Source organism: Argentina silus (genome assembly GCF_951799395.1).
Source record: "Argentina silus genome assembly, chromosome: 2".
In the NCBI taxonomy this organism is placed as follows: domain Eukaryota; kingdom Metazoa; phylum Chordata; class Actinopteri; order Argentiniformes; family Argentinidae; genus Argentina; species Argentina silus.
Window position 1 is genome coordinate 27723779 of NC_139656.1, and position 21846 is coordinate 27745624.

General features: G+C 44.4%; 2 protein-coding genes across 3 annotated transcripts; both read left to right on the top strand.

Moving 5' to 3' along the window:
- Nucleotides 1-507: 507 nt before the first annotated feature.
- On the top strand, nt 508-4313 carry LOC310819638 (NHL repeat-containing protein 3-like). Its single transcript, XM_083690960.1, has 7 exons — nt 508-697; nt 1235-1387; nt 1491-1644; nt 1866-2066; nt 2339-2430; nt 2655-2767; nt 2935-4313. Exons 1-7 carry the CDS (start codon nt 605-607, stop codon nt 3179-3181), a joined length of 1053 nt encoding a protein of 350 aa, XP_083547086.1. The 5' UTR covers nt 508-604; the 3' UTR covers nt 3182-4313.
- Nucleotides 4314-5035: 722 nt separating this feature from the next.
- On the top strand, nt 5036-19598 carry emsy (EMSY transcriptional repressor, BRCA2 interacting). 2 transcript variants are annotated; one of them, XM_083697358.1, is made up of 20 exons: nt 5036-5191; nt 5830-5938; nt 6053-6152; nt 6494-6568; nt 7920-8095; nt 8407-8562; nt 8957-9216; nt 9510-9750; nt 10199-10423; nt 10597-10746; nt 11023-11193; nt 11379-11515; nt 11720-11899; nt 12377-12581; nt 12849-13016; nt 14623-14778; nt 15966-16129; nt 16726-17364; nt 17586-18029; nt 18233-19598. In XM_083697358.1, the coding sequence occupies exons 1-20, from the start codon at nt 5189-5191 to the stop codon at nt 18431-18433; spliced, it is 3960 nt and encodes a 1319-aa protein (XP_083553484.1). In that variant the 5' UTR covers nt 5036-5188; the 3' UTR covers nt 18434-19598. The 2 variants fall into 2 exon arrangements, with proteins under 2 accessions (XP_083553484.1, XP_083553485.1); XM_083697359.1 differs by having other exon boundaries at nt 11729-11899.
- The last annotated feature ends 2248 nt before the right edge of the window (nt 19599-21846 follow it).

Genomic DNA, 21846 nt, shown 5'->3' on the forward strand with positions numbered 1-21846 from the left:
ATGTAGTAAAAAAAAAAAAAAAAAAAAAAAAAAAAAAAGGATAAGCTAAAAGAACTGGATGAAATGGAACTTTGAGGTTGGAACTTTGAACTCAACAGATGAGAACAACAAAATACTCCCGGCCAGTTACAGTAGATACAACCAGTTAAGAACTGGATCAGAGAGGCCAACTCACCCACAAGAAAAAGAAAATGAAATACACAGACTCTTGTGACAAAAACGTAAGCTGTGTGCTGGAAAAACATTTTAGTGCATCGGTGAAGTGCGGTGGTGACGTATAATATAGCCTAGGTGGTAATCGTTTTGATTTCCTGTTTTACGCCTTATGACATCCATAACTTCTCACTTACAACGTAGTTTTTCGTCTTTAATACCTCTCTGGACTAGGCCCCGATGAATGCCCCTATTTAAATGTTCTACCGGCCTAATAAACAGCGGTGGCGCATGTCCACATGACCGCAGCCTCCCCTTCGATCATGTGATCAAAATAGGAAGTCGCCGTTGCGGAGCGTCTTTTGATGCGGGTGTTGAGGTGCAGAACACACAGGTTGGTCGGGTGGAGGCGACCGAAATATTTGATCAAGTAACCTGTAAGCTTTCCCCCATGAAAAGGAAAAGTCATTCGTGTTTGATAGTGACGACCATGGGCACGATTTTTCTGCTTTTGTTGGTGTTGTATAGTACCATCTATTCCCAGGTACGTGTCGTTTCCTTATCGCTGAACTGAACCAAAACAGATGTGTGTGTAGCTCATTTAAATGTATGTAGCTCGTCTCAACCCTCCGTCTAAACATGGTTTGCTTCCTCCACCTGTGCTGCCGAGCTGCTGCTGCTGCCAAGTTGTGCATGTCCTTATTGACATAATATTGCACTCCCCAAATGCTGTCAAGGTCACTGGAGGATCTTGTTCAAATTGCATATATCAACATGAAACATGTATGTCAACATGAAAACGTTGCCAATTTTTACTGAATAATCACAAAACGGATAAAATGGGGGGTCTATTAGGAACCTTTTAAAGGTTAAAGGTAAATAAAAATACAATAATAATAATAAATAATATATGTATATATTTTCTATTTGTATTTATTATTATTAATAATATATCTTTTTTAAGGTTCCTAATAGACCCCCATTTTATCCGTTTTGTGATTATTCAGTTAAAATGGCCAACATTTTCATTTTGATATATAATATAATATATCATATTTCTACACTTTTTTTTTTGCTGCAGTCAGAAACATCTGGGCTACAACAGGATTACAGACTTCTGGGTAGACCACTATTCAAATTGGATATCTCTTGGCCCAAATATCCAGAGCTGTTCAGCGGTGCAGTATTTGGAGTTGCCGTGAACCAGCACGCCGGTGTGGTGTATGTTGCACAGGTCGGTACTTATTTTGGTGTTCATGTTCTGAGTTTTGGGGTTTGAAGAGATGGTTGGTCATGTTTGTATACTCAAGGTGTTAAACACACACTGTATTTTCCAGAGAGGTCCGGAGACGGTGCCCAAGGTGCTGGTATTCACCACAGATGGAGAATTCCTGCTGGCCTGGAACACCACCACTCTAGAGATGCCCCATGGGATCTTTGTGGCCGACGCCTCCACCAACCCCACTGTGTGGATCACTGATGTAGGGAATGGTAAGTTCCAAAGACAGACATCATGTAATCATGAAAAGTGGTTTGTATTTGTCATTCACAGCTGGGTATTATCACTGTGTTACTGTATACCCGCAACCTTGTAATTCATCCAGTTTTTTTTGTTTTTTTCCACCCAGACCTGACTTTTGGCTCTTGATCATGATGTTTCTGTTGTCTTAGTGCTGTGAGTGATGGTACCTTTCCTCCTCAACTTCCCGTAGGCCCGTATGGTCACTCCATCAAGCAGTACTCTCCCTCAGGGAAGCTACTCCAGGTGCTGGGCTCAGCAGGGACGGCTGGCTCTGGGGTGAACCCTCTCCAGTTTGACCAACCCGCTGAGGTCTTCGTCCACAGCTCTGGAGAGGTGTACATTGTGGACGGTGACGGGGGGATGAACAATCGCCTCATCAAACTGTCCAAAGGTGAAGAAATTCTTAGTTTTCGTTTTATGACACTGTCGGAATATCAGACAGTCCACTGTTGTCTGTATTGTATTTAAAGTCCATTTTACATTTTTGAGGGAATGAATCTGGCAGCTGTAAGATAGCCTAAACAGCATATTCATGTGACAGCAATGTGATCAAACAGGATTGCCAGTCTTAGAATAAGGTGATGCCACTCATTGAAATACGATGTTCATTACTTTACTTTTTTCTTTTTTTTCTCTTTTTTTTTAAATTTTTTATTTCTGTAGACCTGGAGGTGCTTTGGATGCATGCAGAGAAGGGCCAGGGCCTTGCACAGTTCTACATCCCCCACAGTGTGACTGTGGATAATTATCACAGGGTATGAACTTAGGCAGGTCTCAGTCAAAGGAGTATCCAAGTGAGGATATCAAAGTATTGACAGCCCATGGTTAAATCTATTTCTCATCTCACTGGACTTTATAAAACTAAACCTATATACACATGACATGTTTTTTTTTGTTGTATTTTCAATTCTGGAAGTTATGGCCAATTTGGTAGAAGATAGAGTGTGTCTGGTTTATGTGTGTTGGTGGTGGTTTGCAGGTGTGGGTTGCTGACAGAGGGAATAAGAGAATCCAAGTGTTTAACTCTGTGACTGGGGACTGGCTGGGAACATGGGGAAGCTGCTTCACTGAGGATGCACCTTACTCTGTCCGGTAGGCAATGGCAGTCTTATGATCTTCAACATAAGCAATCAATGCAAAGACTGGTCAGAAGTTTTCAGTTTGGAATGTTGTTGTGTGTCTCTCTGAGCACCCTTTCATATTTAATATACAAAATATTTATTTTTCTCTCTGTGGCTTTCCCATGCTTAACCCCATAGGTTGACACCAGACCAGAAGTACTTTGTCGTGGTGCAGCTGAACACCAATCAGATCTCTCTGCTGGAGGCTCCGCCGGTGGGTGTGATTGGTCAGTGTCAGGTGGTCAGTGTCATTCAGTTGGCTGAGGATGTCAAGCCCCATTTGGTAGACCTAGACCTGAAGACGGGGGCTCTGTACGTGGCTGAGATAGGGGCGCAGCAGGCTCAGAAGTTCACCCCTTTCAGCCTGGGTGGTGGGTTCATGTAGAATGGTTGACTTGCTGAAGTTGTCTTGAATAAAGATGCATGGACCCAAGGCACTGTGTTAGTAAATATGAGGTTAGTGTGTATATTTCAATAGGCATATCTCAAGAGAGTCAAATGTGTCTGACAGTACACTTGTACTCATCTAGGATGTATTATTAACTTATTACCACAATGGCCGTGGAATGTCAATCCCTAGGCTTACATGGCAATAAGTAATCAGTAATATGTGCTGTACAAGGAGGAAGTAGCTTTGCCTTTCATGCCCATTAAGGTGTTTAATACTAACTCAACAGACACCAAATAATAGTCTAACTAGGCACACTCATTTTAGTGACTACTGTAAATGTTAACAGCACCTTGTATAATCATGTTTCTTAAATGCATGTAAGACATGACTATCAAAATCATTATTGATTATTTTCAAGGCAGGTACTTTTTCTGTATGTGGAAGTGACATGCTGTTGCAAGAGGTTAGAAAGTGAACACTTATCAAAGCACATATTTCCTTATTGGACCACTGATTAAATCAGTGCTGTCTAGACAACATGTGTAGCAGTGACACATTCACCCCCTACATGTATCTTTGCCTGTGGAATCTTACAGTTCTTGATATGTGATGGATGATTTTGTTGAAAAGTTTGTGCTTGTTTGTGTGTGTATCTGTTGTCTGAATTGTACTCTTATCAGTGTTTTTATTATTGTCTGTATCCTGCCCTCACTGCTTTGGTTGGAGAGCTGTGATTACATGATTTAATCAGTCTTCATCCTGACTTTATCATTGATTGTTTTTCTTGGTGAACATGTTATGTGGGTGGATGTTTACTTTGTTGGCCTCCATTATTTATGGGCATGCACTATTTGGGGATTCCAGCTATCTTTGTTTATGTAAATAAATATGATTTATTTTTTCCGATATTGAAGGTAATAACATATTTGCAGTCTTGTTAATATGGATTGTGTTGATTATTTGGAAAATTTCCATAACTGTATTTTGATGTAATATTCCAGCAACATTGAATGTTTTTATATATTGTTTTTTTTTTAATTTTATATTTGGCAACATGTCATTCTTATATCTTCAACAATGAGGTAGGCTTAAAGGCTGACAAAATAAAAAGCAAATAAACCTTTTGAAAAGCTTTCTTTTTGTCATTAATGACGCATCGGTTTGGCAAAAGCTCAAGGTATTTGTATCAATGAGGTATACAAATAGGACGTTACCCCATCGGTATACAAAGTACATACAAAATGATGAACTTGTGACACCAGCCTTCATACTGCATAGGAAATGCTATCATAAACCATCATGGGCATAGAGCAGTATGTCGGACATGGCTATTAGGTTAATGAAAACCGAAATGCAGGAGAGACAGGAATTTTGTCAGAGGCGAGGGACGAAAAATTACAACAGCTCAAGCTGTCATTATTCTAAAGTAATTTTGTTTTACTGTGACTCCAATAAGGAAGCATTTAATTCGGGTTATGTCAAAGAAAATAATAATATCCCTGCAGTTATCTTAGAAGGGTGTGTGCACAACCGGGCAACCTAAAGAGCCCGTGCACAAAGAATGTCAACAGTGACGTCAATGGGTCTTAAAAAAGAGGAGTGGAAATATGGCCTTTTTGGATTCATATTATTGTACAACTGTTTATGATTATTTTTGAAATAATTAAAACATTTGAAAATAAAAGGAAATACGGGAGTATGTAGATGCAAAAAATATTCCAATATTTGACACAACTCACGATGATATTCTCAAATACTTGTATATTTATTTATCAGGCGAGTCTTAAAACAGCGTAATCTCAGGCCCCGTGTGTTTTGGCGTTGATCAATCATGGCGGAACTGAAGGTCTATGAGGGAACTGTTGTGGCTTCTCAGTAGATAAACATTCATATTTTGTCATATTTTAGTGGACGCTGCTGTTTTTGGATTAATATGTAAGAAACCCTGGATCCTGTCAATCAGGACTGCCATCAAGACGTTGCACTCGTCTCAAGCACTGCATGGTAAATCTAATCAAACAGCTCCTAGTTTGTTAGCCGAGTAGCTTCGTTAGCTTGCTGACTCCCATTTTCGTGATGCCTGCACAATTTGAGATTTTGATTCTTAACAGGAGCTATGTAGTCATTGGTCAAAATGTATGTTTTCTGTTTAGATATTTTGAATATATCTTTGTTGTTTTAAATTGAGATGTGGTGCACTCTTGATGGCTTCGGCTTGGTCTGTTATTGTTGTGCAGACTAAGCCAGCTCAGCTGTCTAGCGAGTAAGGACCATGACTGCAGTTAGAGCGAGCTAACCCGTTAGCCTGCCAGATGTCTTGATAGCACCATTCTACGCTCAACGTTATGTGACTGTTAGTTGAGTCAATTTACCTAGCTAAATTACCCAGACACACAGCTGAAATGTCTTGCTTCTAGTCGGGTCACTTGTAGATATTTACACACCTTGTTCATATGATGAGATGGACCCTGTTATGGTTCCTTCTAGCATTAATGATTCCGAAACTAAGGGGAGACATTTAGACATTTATATCACATTTATGATCAATTATATCCAATGTAACGTGGACAATAAGATATCCAGATGATGACACATTCTGTCATGCTTTCTCCTCCCATGCTTTCTCCTCACTGTCAATATAGTTCATGATTCAGCAGGAGAAACCTCAGCTGGCCGGCACCATGCCTGTGGTGTGGCCCACCCTCCTCGACCTCGGAAGGGATGAGTGTAAGAGAATCCTCCGTAAACTTGGTAAGATCCCTGCCACTTCTCCTCTCACAGTACTGTCTGGCTTGTTTTTGTGTGTGACAGTGGATGTTATCGAAGTGAAATTTTTTTTTTTTGTCTATTTCTATGTGTTTTCAGAGCTGGAGGCATATGCTGGGGTGATCAGTGCTTTGCGAGCCCAGGGAGACCTCACTAAGGACAAGAAAGACCTCCTCGGAGAGCTCACAAAAGTCCTCAGGTAAACTCTTGACATTGTATTACTATTGTTACTGTTACAACCATTACTGCTGCTCTGTACACTACACTCTTATGCATTACTATTGCCACAGTTTTATTATTACTATATCATATTGTACTGTTGATTGTTGTTGACGGTTGTTGATTGAGGAGCAAGATCCAAAAGCCTTTCATCGCTGTATGCGATGTACGTGACAAATAGAATTTAATTTGAGTTGTATTTACTGTATGTTTTTCCCCACAGCAATGGGAGCCCTTTTAATCTGTGTTCCTTTTCTTTGAAGATAATCATTATTGTTCTTTCCACATCCAATAACCGTGCGGTGTTGCTCCCTCCCACAGCATCTCAACCGAGCGGCATCGTGCCGAGGTCCGTAGGGCCGTCAATGATGAGCGCCTTACCACCATTGCCTACCAGTAAGTTAGATTTTTCATGGTTAGATGTAATATATGCCATTTAGCTGACTTACATTGCAGTGAGTGAAACACAGAGGATACCACATTCTTCTTAACCTCTAAATGTAAACAATGCCACAGTGTGTGTAAGAGCCATAAGCAAAGAAAATACATTTAATATCGTAGAAGTCATATTTCATGATTGGATTATTCAAGATTCAAGATTCTTTATTCGTCACGTGCATACAAGTATACAGTGAAATGCAGAAGTGACAGTGCCACAGAGTAGTGCAACAATAAGTTTTAAAATAGAATAAAATAAAATAAAATAGAAGTAATAAAAAATATAAGCAGTATAAACAGCGGTGAAGCAATGTACACCATTACACCGATACATGTATTCATGTATTGGTGTTATTAGTTAGTACCAAAGAAATCATAATTACATTGGTGTAATTGATGAGTGCATTTGAATACCTTATTTGGGCAAGTACCCCTAATTTACACTCACTGAACACTTTATTAGGAACACTATACTAATACTGGGTAGGGCCTCCCTTTGCTCTCAAAACAGCCTACATTTTTCATGGCATTGATTCCACAAGATGTTGGAAACATTACTTTGAGATTCTGGTCCATGATGACATGATTGCATCATGCAATTCTTGCAGATTTTTCATGTGCACTTTCAAGCTATGAATCTCCTGTTCTACCACATCCCAAAGGTGTTCTATTGGATTCAGATCCGGTGACAAGGAAGGCCACTGAAGAACACTGAACATTGTCATGTTCATGAAACCAGTTTGAGACGACTTTTGCTTTGTGACATGGTGCATTATCATGCATTATTATCAAGATGGGTAAATTGTAGCCATGAGGGGATGCACATGGTCAGCAACAATACTCAAAAACGGGCCCAAAGTGTGCCAAGAAAACATTCCCCACACCATTACACCACCTCCACCATGAGAAGGTGTACAGGTGTTCCTAATAAAGTGTTTGGTGAGTGTAGATGTTCCATTAGTTTAATCCTGTGATGTCATAAGATAATCTTACATCGTTGTCATTTTACCTCAGTTAGATATTGGAAGTCTATGGAGCAACACCGTTTTTTGACCGTCATTAATATGTATTTGTAACTTTTGACAACTACACTTTTTAAAACAAAGTTAATGGTCTCCAGACAGGTTCTTGTCGCGTCAGACGCATTGCTTTTTTACATAGACTACTCAGTGGTTGCATTGTGAAAACAGAAGCCTGCGCCACTACATTGAATCAAAAAAACTCAGCTCAATAAAAAAGCTGTTTTCGTGGACTTTGACCAAAGCTGCTGAGGAAAGAAAATAAAGCAATTGTTTTCTGTCTTACACAGCATGTCGGGTCCTAACAGCTCCTCAGAGTGGTCTATTGAGGGCCGTCGGCTGGTCCCCCTGATGCCCAGACTGGTGCCCCAGACAGCATTCACCGTGACCGCCAATGCGGTGGCCAGCGCCACGGCCAATCAGAACGCCTCCCTCATGCTGCCTGCCGAAACTGGAAACAAAGAAGGTAGGCCAACTGTGGTAACCCCCGGGAAGAGTAGTTTGCTGATGCTAACACCTAACAGGGGATCTGAGCAAGGAAATATGCAGCATAATAATAATAATACATAACATTTGTGTAGCGCTTTCTCATGGACTCAAAACACTTGACAGGTAAAAAAAATAATTAAAAATATAGGAGGACAGTCACAGGACATGCATAACATGCAGCCGACAGCATCATACAGCATCACAAAGACCAGACATATGATGCTCAGCGTTTTGCAATTTTATCCCTGAAAATGTCTCAAGGAAAGTAAAATATCTGTATGTTTGCAGTGGTTGTTTGCTACTCCTACACGAGCACCACATCCACCCCCACCAGTGCCACGGCGCCCAGTGGCAGTGTCGGATCGATGGTGAAATCTCCGCGCCCGGCCAGCCCTGCTTCCAACGTGGTGGTGCTGCCCAGCGGGAGCACCGTCTACGTGAAGAGTGAGTCTGACAGCACTATATCGGAGGTTCCGAAGAACAAGGCCAAATTACAGTTTCTCCCCTTTTTTTGCCTCGGTTTTTACTATATGTCCTATTTTTTTCTTGTTTTATTCTCTTCTCTCTCTCTCTCTCTCCCTCTCTCTCTCTCTCTCTCTCTCTCCCCCCCCCCCCTCTCTCTCTCTCTCTCTCTCTCTCTCTCTCCCCCCCCCCTCTCTCTCTCTCTCTCTCTCTCTCTCTCCCTCTCTCTCTCTCTCTCTCTCTCTCTCCCCCCCCTCCCCCTCTTCCTCTCTCCCTCTCCCTCTTCCTCTCTCCCTCTCCCTCTCTCTCTCTCTCTGTCTCTCTCTCTCTCTCTCTCTCTCTCTCTCTCTCTCTCTCTCTCTCTCTCTCTCCTCAGGTGTGAGCTGCTCAGACGAAGACGAGAAGCCTCGCAAGCGGAGGCGGACCAACTCCTCCAGCTCCTCCCCTGTGGTGCTGAAGGAGGTGCCCAAGGTGGCCCCGCCCATGTCCAAAACCATCACAGTGCCAGTGAGCGGGAGCCCCAAGATGAGCAACATCATGCAGAGCATCGCCAACTCCCTGCCACCGCACATGTCCCCCGTCAAGATCACCTTCACCAAGCCCACCACCCAGACCACTAATACCACCACGCAGAAGGTGAGCACCATAGATATAAATACACAATGGTACGGTATACGCTCTAGATGGTGTGCAAGAACGCATTTTGGAACACAGTCTATCTCAGTGGTTAGCACAACTCTCACTCACAGCCTCTTGTTGAATAGGCATTGTAGTGGAGTGTGTGAGCGATTACATGATTTCATATTGTAGTTATTGAATGTGTCTAAAGCGGGTTGTACTGCATTGTGCATTGTAAGACGATTGACTGTGTGCGAACCTCAATAAGTGTGGTTTAAAGCGTTTGCCTCCGCGGGTACGTGTGTCATCAGGTGATCATTGTGACGACCTCGCCGAGCTCCAACTTCGTGCCTAACATCCTGTCCAAGTCCCACTCGCACAACTACGCGGCCATGTCCAAGCTGGTGTCCACCTCCATGCTGACCTCCTCCCACCAGAAACAGACGGTGGTGATCCCCGCCAGCCCGGGCCCCTCCTCGGCCGCCAACACGGTCGCCGTGACCGCCGTGGTCTCCTCCAGCCCCTCCTCAGTCATGTCGACCATAGCACAGGGTATGTTTGGATCCTACACGCACAGGAGATGACTGAGATCAATGCGTTCTTTTTTTTTTTTTTTTATATATATGTTTTTAGGGCATTTCTGCTTTATTGGGATAGAGACAGTAGAGATTGACAGGAAGGATGGGTGAGAGAGAGAGAGAGAGAGAGGAGGGATGACTTGCGAGATATGTCGAGGGCCGGAATCGAACCAGGGACCTTGCAGTTATATGGCATGCACATTAGTGTGCTACGCCACTGAGCGCCCCAATGCGTTCTTTCTAAAGAGTTTCAGTATTGCCTGTCAAAAAGGAACTCACTTCAGTCATACCATAAGCCCTCTTGTTTAAGAATTGTGCTGTATTTCCGAAATGTAAATGAGAGGGTATGATATGATATTGTACATATCAGAGTTGGCCTGTAAAACTGAGCGTTGACTCTCCTCCCCCCTCCCCTGTGCCAGGTGGCTCGTCGGCCGGTGTGAAGGTGGCCTCCGCCAGGCTTCCCTCTCCTAAGACCATGGTAGGCTCGCCCACCCAGATCCTGGCCCAGTTCCCCAAGCAGCACCAGCAGTCCCCCAAGCAGCTGCAGCAGGGCTCTCCCATGGGGGCTAGCGCCATGGGCCAGGGCCAGACCTCCACCACCCCTCCCGGCTCCAAGCCCACCATCCAGATCAAGCAAGAGTCAGGTGAGAAGCATGGGGACCAGAACATGGGTGGTCTCGAATGGACATGACACCCAACGACAGAGCTTACAGTTATTATATTATGTTTTGACTGTCATGTCCCTGACTTACAGGCACCACACTGTATGCGTTGCAACATTAACTGAAAGCAAGGTGTTTCTTGCGTGTCTGTTCAGGAGTAAAGATCATCACCCAGCAGATGCAGCCCAGTAAGATCCTGCCCAAGCCCTCCGCTTCAGGCATGGCCAGCAGCAGCTCCTCCCCTATCATGGTCGTCAGTAGCAACGGGGCCATCATGACTACCAAGCTGGTGTCCCAGCCCACAGGTATGGAAAACCCCCAGTTCACTCACAGAACAGTTACAGAACTACCCAAACATGTGCATGCAACTCAAGGACAGCAGGTGGCAGCACTGCTTTGAACAACGGATTGTTCAGAAAGTGGTTGCTGGGGTATGGTTAATTGCTGATCATAATGCTCTCGTACATTTTTTTTGTTTATGTTCAAAGAGGTAATTATGTAATGGATAGGCCCTCCCTGTTAGTTGTTAGTCCCTGTTCTTTTTTAGTTGTGTATATATATATAATTTAATGTTTGTGCAGGCACCCAGGCCACCTACTCGAGGCCCACTGTGAGTCCTACCATTGGGACCAGAATGACCACGCCCAGCGGGGCCACCTACGTCAAGACCACCAGTGGCAGCATCATCACGGTGGTCCCAAAATCTCTGGCCACACTGGGTGGCAAGATCATCAGCAGCAACATTGTGTCTGGTCAGTGCAGGCAGCCTATAGGACAGCCTTTTTACTGGACCACCAAACGCTGTGTTCAGGGTCACTGAACAGTCTTGCTGTGTTATCAGTTTTGATTGAACATCTGGTTGCAGAATGCTATTATAGTGGCTTGGAAGATGATATTTCTTCCCTAAAATGTTGTTTTCTTTGCCCCTCCATTGCAGGTACGACAACTAAGATCACCACCATTCCCATGACATCCAAGCCTAATGTCATTGTAGTGCAGAAGACCACCGGTAAAGGCACTACCATCCAAGGGCTGCCTGGGAAAAATGTTGTCACCACGCTGTTAAATGCAGGGGTCAGGTCAACATAATTTATTTTATGAGTATTGAGGCTGTTTTTGTGATAATGTCGCATTTTGTTTTACCCTTAATTTTCTTCAAGAAGTCCTTTTTGAGACCTAGCTATGTAGACTACAGGCAATGTTATTAATCCTACAAATCCCTGTTACTGGGGAAAATGCTGCTTTCTGAAAGACTAATATAATGTCTCCCTGCCATAGGGTGAGAAGACCCTTCAGGGTGTGCCAGGGGCAAAGCCAGCCATCATCACAGCCTCCAGACCCATCACCAAGATGATCGTCACCCAGCCCAAAGGCATGGGATCAGGGGTCCAGCCCACCACCACCACCACCAAGATCATCCCCACCAAGATAGTCTACGGACAGCAGGGCAAGACCCAGGTCAGTACCAACCATGTTTGTTCTTATCGTTTATTTTGTACCTATCGTTTATATTGTTCATTACAATTCTCATTGTAAAAACGGCTACAGAGCAGATCAATTCATTTGATTGATTGAAAAGGGCACTAGGTCACACAATGGTCCACTACCTGCCAACACTTGAGAGACAAAACAAATGCCATATCTTGCCCATTGATATTGAAACATTTGACCCCAAAACCATGTAGCAAGTCCACGTAGCTCTAGGAGAGAAAGTCCATGTAGCTTTGAGCAGACCTCTGCCTGTCAGTATATGGAGGTTTGTAAATGGAAAGCAAGCCTGCACGCAAGCCTGTACAATGCTTTCAGCTATGATCTCTATGAAAGCAGACAAACCCTATCCTTCACTGTAGCCTTTCACCTAGCCACTTGGTACCTAGCATACCGTTTAGGTAATAGGAATGATATCTAAGTACTGAACTGTTTGTGTCCCCCCAGGTCCTGATCAAGCCCAAGCCCATTTTCCAGACAGCGATGGTGAGTGAGCAGACTAGGCAGCTGGTGAGTGAGACCCTGCAGCAGGCATCCCGCTCCGCAGACGCAGGCCAGGCCTCCACACAGGAGGGTGCGCTCAAGGATGAGACGACCGTCTACATGGAGAGCAGCTCCCCGTCCACCGAGGCCTCCCACAGCAGCGCTCACGGTACGCTACCTAGCTCCACCCCACAGAGCTGTCCTCTCAGGATAGTGCTAAGCAGTTCACCTTTGCCATGACATTTAAAGAATAAAAAGCCCTACTTCTACTCAACTACTACCTGTCATTTAAATTTCCATCTGTATCATCTGAGTCAACCCCAACACAACATCTTGAATTGACTGGAATTTAAATTAAATAGACTGTAAGTCTTTATGTAATGTTTTCCTACTCCTGTGTGTTATGTGTAACTGTAAGTGGTTCTCTCTCCTCCAGACCCCCAGCCTGTAGTTCACATCATCTCCTCCAGGGGGCAGGAGTGGGCGGAACATGAGGTGTCCGTGGAGTCCAGCCCCACAATCATCTACCAGGAAGTATCAGGGGGGGAGTCCCAGTCCGCCACCTCCACCATCAAAGCCCTGCTGGAGCTCCAGCAGACCACAGGTGAGTGTCATGGGCACCATGGAAACAACAACACCGCTGCGCTCTTTCACTATTGTCAACTGCCCGCTTCCGAGCAACTGAAGTTACGTCACCTTTGATAGTGTCTGTGCAGAGCTTGTTATTATGATGGATCGTATGCGGATGAAGAACTTCAGGGGTTTTCCGTTTGGAACCCATGGTAATCTTTAAATTACCCGTGGTAATCCGTAAAACGATGTCTGTTGTTGTATGTGGTCGTTGAGTGTGACGTTGAAAACATCCTCAGAGTGTTAAAGCCACAATCCATCGTTTGTTTTTGGATAAATTAATTTAGTGTGTGTGTATATATATAAAATATTATCATCAGGAAATGAAATTCATGTTCAATTGAATTTATATCTGAAGATTGACTTTCCACCATTCCACTTTTTGCCCCTGAAAAACTCCCTAGTTACTATGGCAGTATGTTTAAGGTCATTGTTTTACTGTATGATGTAGCGACATCGAATGAATTTGGAGGCATTTGCTTGCCCTCGAGCAAGATAAGATGTTTTTGTATAGAATACATTCTGCTGCTGCTGTCAGCAGTTACAATCATCAATTAAGACAAGTTATCAAGTTCTAGTGGCAGCTATACATGCCCAAACCTAACACCCCTTGCACCATGTTTCACAGATGAGGTGGTATGCTGTAAATCTTGGGCAGATCCTTTTCTCTCCTTTTCCAAAATACACTTTTACCTAAATAGCAATTTTCTAAATTGAATCATTGTGTAATAACATTGTGCAGCACCAGGATCCCAGTAGCCCGGCTAAAATGTGCATCGTCAAAGAAGTTACCATGGTTACAATGGGGCCGACAAACTTTTCAGCCTCAAATCACTCATGACTATTCAAGAAAACAATAAATCCATGAGTGATTTGCAAGTTTCTTTCCAGTGAATGTCTTAGTTACATGATTGTATGACAAGCAAAGGAGTTTAGAAGTTCAGTATGTATGAATATTGCAGTATTTATTAAGTTTGGCTATGAGGACGAAAGCTAGCATAGAAGATTGGTCAGCTAGCTAGCTGGTTTAGCCAGTCGCATTTCATATGAAACGAGGTGCTCATTACACTTCTGTGTATACAAAACAGTGCATACAAGTACCTCTACTAGTAGCCAGTTACTATAAAAGCCAACGGTTTTACCTGAGTTTGGATAGTTTGTAAAGTAGGTTTTAATGCCGCTGAAAGCGATGGGCGGAGGATTGACTTTCTGGTGTGATGGCACTACATTTCCACGGATGCAGAAAGTCTTTAAAAATCAAGAATCATTCCACGATTTATGGTAGTTCAGGCGAAGCGGGGTCGCGCTGGAATGATGATACTTGACGTAAAAGTATGTATGTCAGCTAAAAGACGTAAAAATGACTTGTGAGCCTTTAATACAACTGTCTTATCCCATTTTAACCCAAAATATAAGGCGGTTTTACTCCAATGTGTTCAACCAGGAATGTAAAGAAACACTGTTTAGCTTCAAAATATGTTTCAAACTCCCATCTAATTTGAGAGTCGTAACATTTTTCAAACCCCGTCCCTCGGCTTTATGTGGTCGGCTTGTTTTCTGAATATGTGTTGCTCTCGCAGTGAAGGAGAAGGGCGAGGCCAAGCCCAGGCAGCACACCATAGACCTAAGCCAGATGGCAGTGCCCATTCAGATGTCCCAGGAGAAGAAGCAGGCATCAGAGTCTCCTGGACCCTCAACCTCAGAGCCTGAACCGGCCACTGAGTACGTCACAGCTGGTAGGTGCCCGTGCGTCATAATCCATGACATCGACTCTGAACGGACTGCTTGCAAGTGAAAGTGAGAGAGGTTGTTTTCTGAGTGCACTATTGTTTTGAGTCCACAGGGAAAAAGTGCAGAAAGCAAGATAGCATGAACCCGCCCCCCCAGCAAGGTTTTGTTTTAGATATTTGCCTCCTCAAATCCCCCAGACCGGAAATGCCACTGAAAACTACCGTATTATTCAGAATGACACCATTTTATAGTAATTAACCTTGAGTGAGATACTCTATACGGCTCATATACTGCTTATACTGCACTACCTGTATATATTGTTCACACTGCACTTTTCTGCTTTTTTTGCACTTCTGGTTAGACGCTAACTGCATTTCGTTGTCTCTGTACTTGTACTCTGCACAATGACAATAAAGTTTAATTTAATTTAATCTAATCTAATCTATAGCATTAGCATTTGAAAGTGAAAGCCAAATTTCACATCAGCCAATTATTTTGCATAAGACTCACCAGTGAGTTACAGCAGAGTTTTGAGTTTCCAAGAGTTTTGGCCAAAAATATGTCTTCCGTTCACTTGGATCATGCCTAAAAAATGTGGGAAGTTTTCGAGCCACTAATCTGAGGAATATACTCTCACCGAGTGCTTTATTAGGAACACCTGTACACCTTCTCATGGTGGAGGTGGTGTAATGGTGTGGGGAATGTTTTCTTGGCACACTTTGGGCCCATTAATACCAATCAGTCCCTTGAATGCCACAGCCTATTTGAATACTGTTGCTGACCATGTGCGTCCCTTCATGGCCACAATTTACCCATCTTCTAATGGCTACTTCCAGCATGATAATGCAGCATGTCACAAAGCAAAAGTCGTCTCAAACTGGTTTCATGACCATGACAATGAGTTCAGCGTTCCTCAGTGGCCTTCCCAGTCACCGGATCTGAATCCAATAGAACACCTTTGGAATGTGGTAGAACGGGAGATTCACAGCTTGAAAGAGGACCTGAAAAATCTGCATGTCATCATGGACCAGAATCTCAAAGGAATGTTTGCAACATCTTGTGGAATCAATGCCACGAAGAATGAGGCTGTTTTGAGAGCAAAGGGAGGCCCTACTCAGTATTAGTATAGTGTTCCTAATAAAGTCCTCGGTGAGTGTATATCCATATGTATGATCATGTTGTCTTTCTGCAGGTAAAGCCATCAGGGCCACTCCATCCTCTGGAGGCGGGGGGGATGTGGTCATGTCCTCTAGCCAGCAGCAGGGGGCGCCCTCCCAGAGCACCGGCCAGACCCCCATGGTGGTCAAGTCCATCCCCACCTCCTCTGCAGTCACCATTACACGCATCGTCCAACTGGTGAGAGAAAACCCCTTCAGAGGGAGAGCGTGACTTTAAAATGTTGTATGTGCTTTGCCAGTAAATTCAAAAATGTATAATCAGCATTATAATCAACATTATTTAACTGCCCATACATCCACATGTCACATCAGGGGAGGCTGGTAGAGGTAGAAATCGGAGGACGTGCTCATTGTAATGCATGGAATGAGGAATGGTATTAAACACACAATACCATTCCACATTCCATTCCATGTATTACTATGAGCCCGTCCTCTGATTTCTTCCTCCATCAGCCTCTCCTTTTCCACATGTCACATGTATCTATATGGGAACCATTCCGTAGAGGGTGACCACACTAGTCCGTTGTATCTTTTCTCTATGGGAGTCATTAATTGACGGACAACAGAGATGATCTGTACGTGTCAACTATACTCATTGTCCGTTTAGCTAATGAGAAACAAGGAGGCGGTGTGCCCCAAGTTGTTTACTTCCAATATTCCACAGATCAAATTTGTATACATTTGTCAGTTTTTCAGGACTAGTTGTCAGGACTAGTGTGGCCAGCGCTTAAGACGTGACGTGTCGTTCATTGGTGTCTATGGTATGTGTTCCAGGCTGCCGAGGCCCAGGTGCTCCACAGTAAGCAGGCTGAGGAGACGCCCATGGAGGAGGGGGAGCTGGAGGGGGACACCCTGGATCCCCAGACGGGCCTGTTCTACCGCTCATGCCTGCCCACCACGGTCCAGCCCTCTGCCCCACAGCAGCACTCGGCAAGCCCCGCACACGCACACCCCCAGACCCCGTCCCAGACCCAGTCTGAGCCCCAGCCCCAGCCTGAGCAGAGCAGACACATCCCCCACTCCACCCAACCACCACTACCACCACCACCCCCGCAGCTGCAGAGTAAGCCCCATCCTCAGCCCCATCCCCTGCCCCAGCCCCATCCCAGCCAGCCTTCCTCCTCCACCCCCTCCCTGGCTAAGAAGCCACCCCAGCTCCAAGAGCAGTCCCAGCCCAAGCCTCATGTCACAGGGCTGCTTCTGAAGGAGAGGCCCTCCTCTGCCTCGGGCTCCTCAGGGGCCCAGCCCGTGGCCTCTGGTACCCCCGGAAAGCCCACCCTCACCCCCCAGCTCCCCAAGCTGCAGCAGGCACCCACCTCTCACCACAGGCCCATCCACACCCAGCTATCGCAGCCGCCGCCGCTGCAGGCACACCACCCTGTGTGCTCGGAAAAACCCCCTCCCACAAGCCAGGTGAGAGTGACCTCCACTGTATATCAGACACACAGTCATACGCACATCACATTAGTCTACGGTCGCTGAGTGAAAAATGACGCATGAAGAGAAGACTCCAAAGAAAGCACGCTTAGCGGTTGTATTAGCGGTTTTCACATACTGACCACTGGTCCCAACCCCCTTGTCTTCTTCTTTCTCTCTTTTTCTCTCTCTTTCTCTCTCTCTTTCTCCTGACACAGCCACCAATCATCACCCAGGGGGCTACGGTCACCAAGATTACCTTTGGCAGCAGCAGCAGTAGCAGCAGCCACCACCACCAGTCCGCTCCAGTCTCCAGCAGCGGAGAGGCCACCGCCAAGCTGGTCCCCGAGCCCAGCTCCGGCCCTTCCGGGGTCAAGCCCTCCGTATCGGACATCCTCAAGATCTCCATGATGGAGGCGGAGATCGACCCCAGCGTGGAGCCCATGGTGGTGGACTCCTCCAGCGACTGCAGCACCTATGGGAAGGCCCTGACTGTCGGGGTGGGCGTTGCGGGAAGTTCAGCGGCCCTGGGCTCGGGCCCCGTCATCAGCAGCTCCGGGACCTCCCTCCACCACTCCCACTCCAAGCCTCAGCACGGCCAGTTCAGCCGCATCCAGAGCCTGGCCGCCCAGAAGAGCAAAGAGAACCTGGATATCATTGAGGTACAAACCCCCCCCCCAACTGCAAGCACCAGAGAAACGTCTAGTATTTTTATGACCCTACTTATTACGCACCACACTGATTGTTATACGCTGATAGACCACCATGACATTTTGTCTTATTATCGCACCCCACATGTACATCATCTGATTTGTCTCAACAACAAGCTCTTAATGGTAGCCATGTCTCTCTCCTCTCGATCCAGGTGATCCCACAGTACTCCATCATGCCAGACTCCAGCCAGTCCAACGTGGTGGTTGAGCCCAGCGGCTTCCTGGAGATCACCGACTACACCAGCCAGCGGCTGGACGAGGAGAGCGTCATGGAGCAGGAGGTGGACAGCAGCAACGACGAGGCCGCCGCCGTCAGCCCCATGGAGGAGGGCTGTGCAGACCAGTCCCAGTGACCTCACCGCCGCCACGTCACCTTGTGTGACGGGGTGACATCGTTGTCGTCGTCGTCGTCGCGATGGGAATGACTTTGGAGTGACTGAACGATGACGCTATCGGAACCTGAATGACTTGATTGCAAGCGGACGCATACTTGTGTTCGTGAGGGTTCCTCTTCCTTTGATTTAGTATTTTTAATTTAACTGAGCAGCAACTTCTTCAACAAGCCTGGATCTGGCGTCAGATAAGGCTAGGCGATGTAAAGAACTTCAACGCCTGGAGAGAAGGAAAGTGTTGGCAAAAAAAAGAGAAATGTATAGAGAGTTGAAAAAGGGAAAAGAAAGAGAGACCAAGGCTTAACCCTCGCTAAGCTTTGAACTGCTGCCTTATGGAAAGGTGAAGTTGGCAAGGAACTGCATTGAGGAAATAGGAAAATGTTTTCGATAACTTTAAATGGGACATTTTTTATTTGCTGAATTGCCATTTTAGGAAAAAACAAAGCTGTGTTCAGGAGCTCAAAACGTTGCTGTGGCATACTTTTCATTTATATGTTATTTTCTTAAACCCTTTTTCTAGCAAGGCAATATTGAAAACTGAAATAAGACATGGACAGAAATATTACAACATTTATTTACTTAACTCAAGGAGATAAGTAGAATACCTTAGACTGACCTTGCTGTAATTATGTAATTATGCTGATTTATGACGCCAGCATAATTGTATGAATTTGGTTAGATTGATCGTTAAACAGCTTATTTTGATTTGATCTTTTTTTACATTGTAAACCGTATTTTTAAAGGACATTTGACTACATGAGAGATGTAGACAAGAGGACATCGTACGTTCCTGATATATTCTGAGTCGGTCTGGTCCGACTGAGGGCCAGCGTCATTTTACTTCGCACAGTTACATTGGAAAGTGGGCACGTGCAGTGCAGTGATTCATGATTGTCACATACAAGGTTTGTCATGAAGTGCTCGTAGTATGAGAAAACCTTGAGGAATTAGCACTTTTGAAGTCGATAAAAAAATAAATAAAAAAAACAATAAGCAAAAGAAGATTTCTCAAACTGGCAGAAGCATCTTTCACCTGTTCTGTCCATTCTGCTTCAATGGTGTTTCTGTTTTGTGTTCTCTCTTCATGTATCGTTTAGAATTTTAACTGTATAAACTTTTATACAAAAGCTAAGAGTGTCTGGCTGTGCTATCATTTAATGTTCTGCCTTTATTATTTGACTGCTCTATCAACAGAGGTTAAATTAGGATAATGTTTGCATTTCCCAGGGCCAAATTGTGTTTTTTTCCCCAGGGGATGTCTATATCAATTTAATAGTCTTGTTGTCATGAGGAAACCACCAATGTTTCTGTCAGTTTTATTTTCACATCTACACTGTTTACCACAGACAAGCTTTACATGGGCTGTAGTGTAGGTGTACAGTGTTTAGCCGAAGGTGTGTGAGCGTGTGTGTGTTTGGAAGTTTGGGTGGATACCAGCGCCCTTATTTCACCTAATCATCTGCGATGCGTAATGGCAGCCTGTACTGTTTTTTTTGTGTGTATTTAAACCATGTGGTTAGATAATTGCTCTATCATCAGGGCTTGAGTAGAAGCTATGCATTGTGCTAGCACACAGCGCCATAGAAGCCTTACCTCAAAGGGGATACTTGTCATTGAGTAAAGGTTATTTTATGCCCTCGCTGGGCTTCTGTGAATCTTCCCATGTAATCCACACACCCAGATGGGTACTTTCCGTATCCGGACACCACCGAAGCGTATTCCGTAGGGAGCATACCCAAGCCCCAAGGGGGGATGACTTACGCGTACCCTTGGCTCCCCCTCCTATTGATTGAGGACACTGGCTGGGTTTACCATGGCTTCTCTGAAGTGGCTAGTATTGTAGTGTGCAAAACAAAACACAGCAGCGGCCAAAACATTGTTCAGTGGTTCATTTCACATTAGTCACACCATAACAAGCTTAGGAAATTCTGTTTTTTTTTGTTGCTGTAACCCATATGACTAGCACCTAATTTGGAAATTCAAATAGAAAATGAGACCTACAATTCACATGAATTAAGACCGAACATTATGCCTTTAACCTTTGGAAATGCACCGTTGATTCATCTGAAAATACACAAGTATAAACAAGTTTGTTTTGTTTTGTAAGAATGGAGGACCACAGGCCTAATCCTTATAGTCCTATCATTGTGTAAAGGGAGTAAATAAGCCTTTGTGGTTTTGACAGATTCCTTTTCTTTGACTCCTAAAGTCATTGTCAAAGGGTAGTACACACACAGGAGTTTACCATCCCTTCATCACTCGCTCTCATTCCATACTGTAATGCGTCGTGCCTTGTGCACACATTGATGTCAGTTGATGCTTCCTCGCTGCGCATGTTTTACAACCACAATGTTTGCCCATTACACTGATAGGGGAACTGCACTCACTCGCAACATAGGATTACAGCTGCCTTTCTGTTTCTGTTTTAGTAACAAGGAAGTCACCTGGTAAGCCCCTGGTGGGAGAGCACACTAAACTCTACAGTTACATTATTATTTAATTAGCAGTTATTATAACTAGTATAATATTATATAATATTATATTATATTATAACTAGTTTCTCAGTTTTGGCATCTGATACTTTGTTTCATTGCATCGATTGCTTGTTTATTCATTTATATATTTTTTTAAATGTATGTTTTTAAGGCATTTCTGCTTTATTGGAGAGAGACAGTAGAGATTGACAGGAAGGATGGGAGAGAGAGAGAGAGAGGAGGGATGACATGCAGGATATGTCGATGGCCGGAATCGAACCAGGGACCTTGCGAACCAGAGAGCTTTTATCCAATCTCAATTCATCAACCAAATAAGCCGGAAAAGATCACAGCTGTATGATGCAGATATTTCACCACGCCTAATTGTCACAGCCATTCTTAAATTCAGTGTGACTGCACACACATTTCCATCAAATTCTGAGTAGAATATTGTTATGCATTAGGTCATGGGAAATATGAATTTCAAATTGTACATGTTGTGTGCACTTTGAGCCCATTTTATACATCCTCTTTTCAATTGAAATCCTAAAGAAAGCTTTTAATAGCAGCGCTTGACCATTCAGAACTGAGCTGCTGAATATAGTAGAGAAGAGGAACCAAGAGCACTGCCAGGCTGGTGGTTAAAGCTCCCTAACATCTCCCTGTATACACCATGTCACCACAGACCACTGCTCCAACACACACACACACACACACACACACACACACACACACACACACACACACACACACACACACACACACACACACACACACACACAGCTGACCACAGCTCTAACTCTTACAATACAAACATACACACATACACATACACACACAACACACACAGACAGCAGTTTGTATCAATGACACTACAGGTGTGTCTCAGTACCGAGAAAC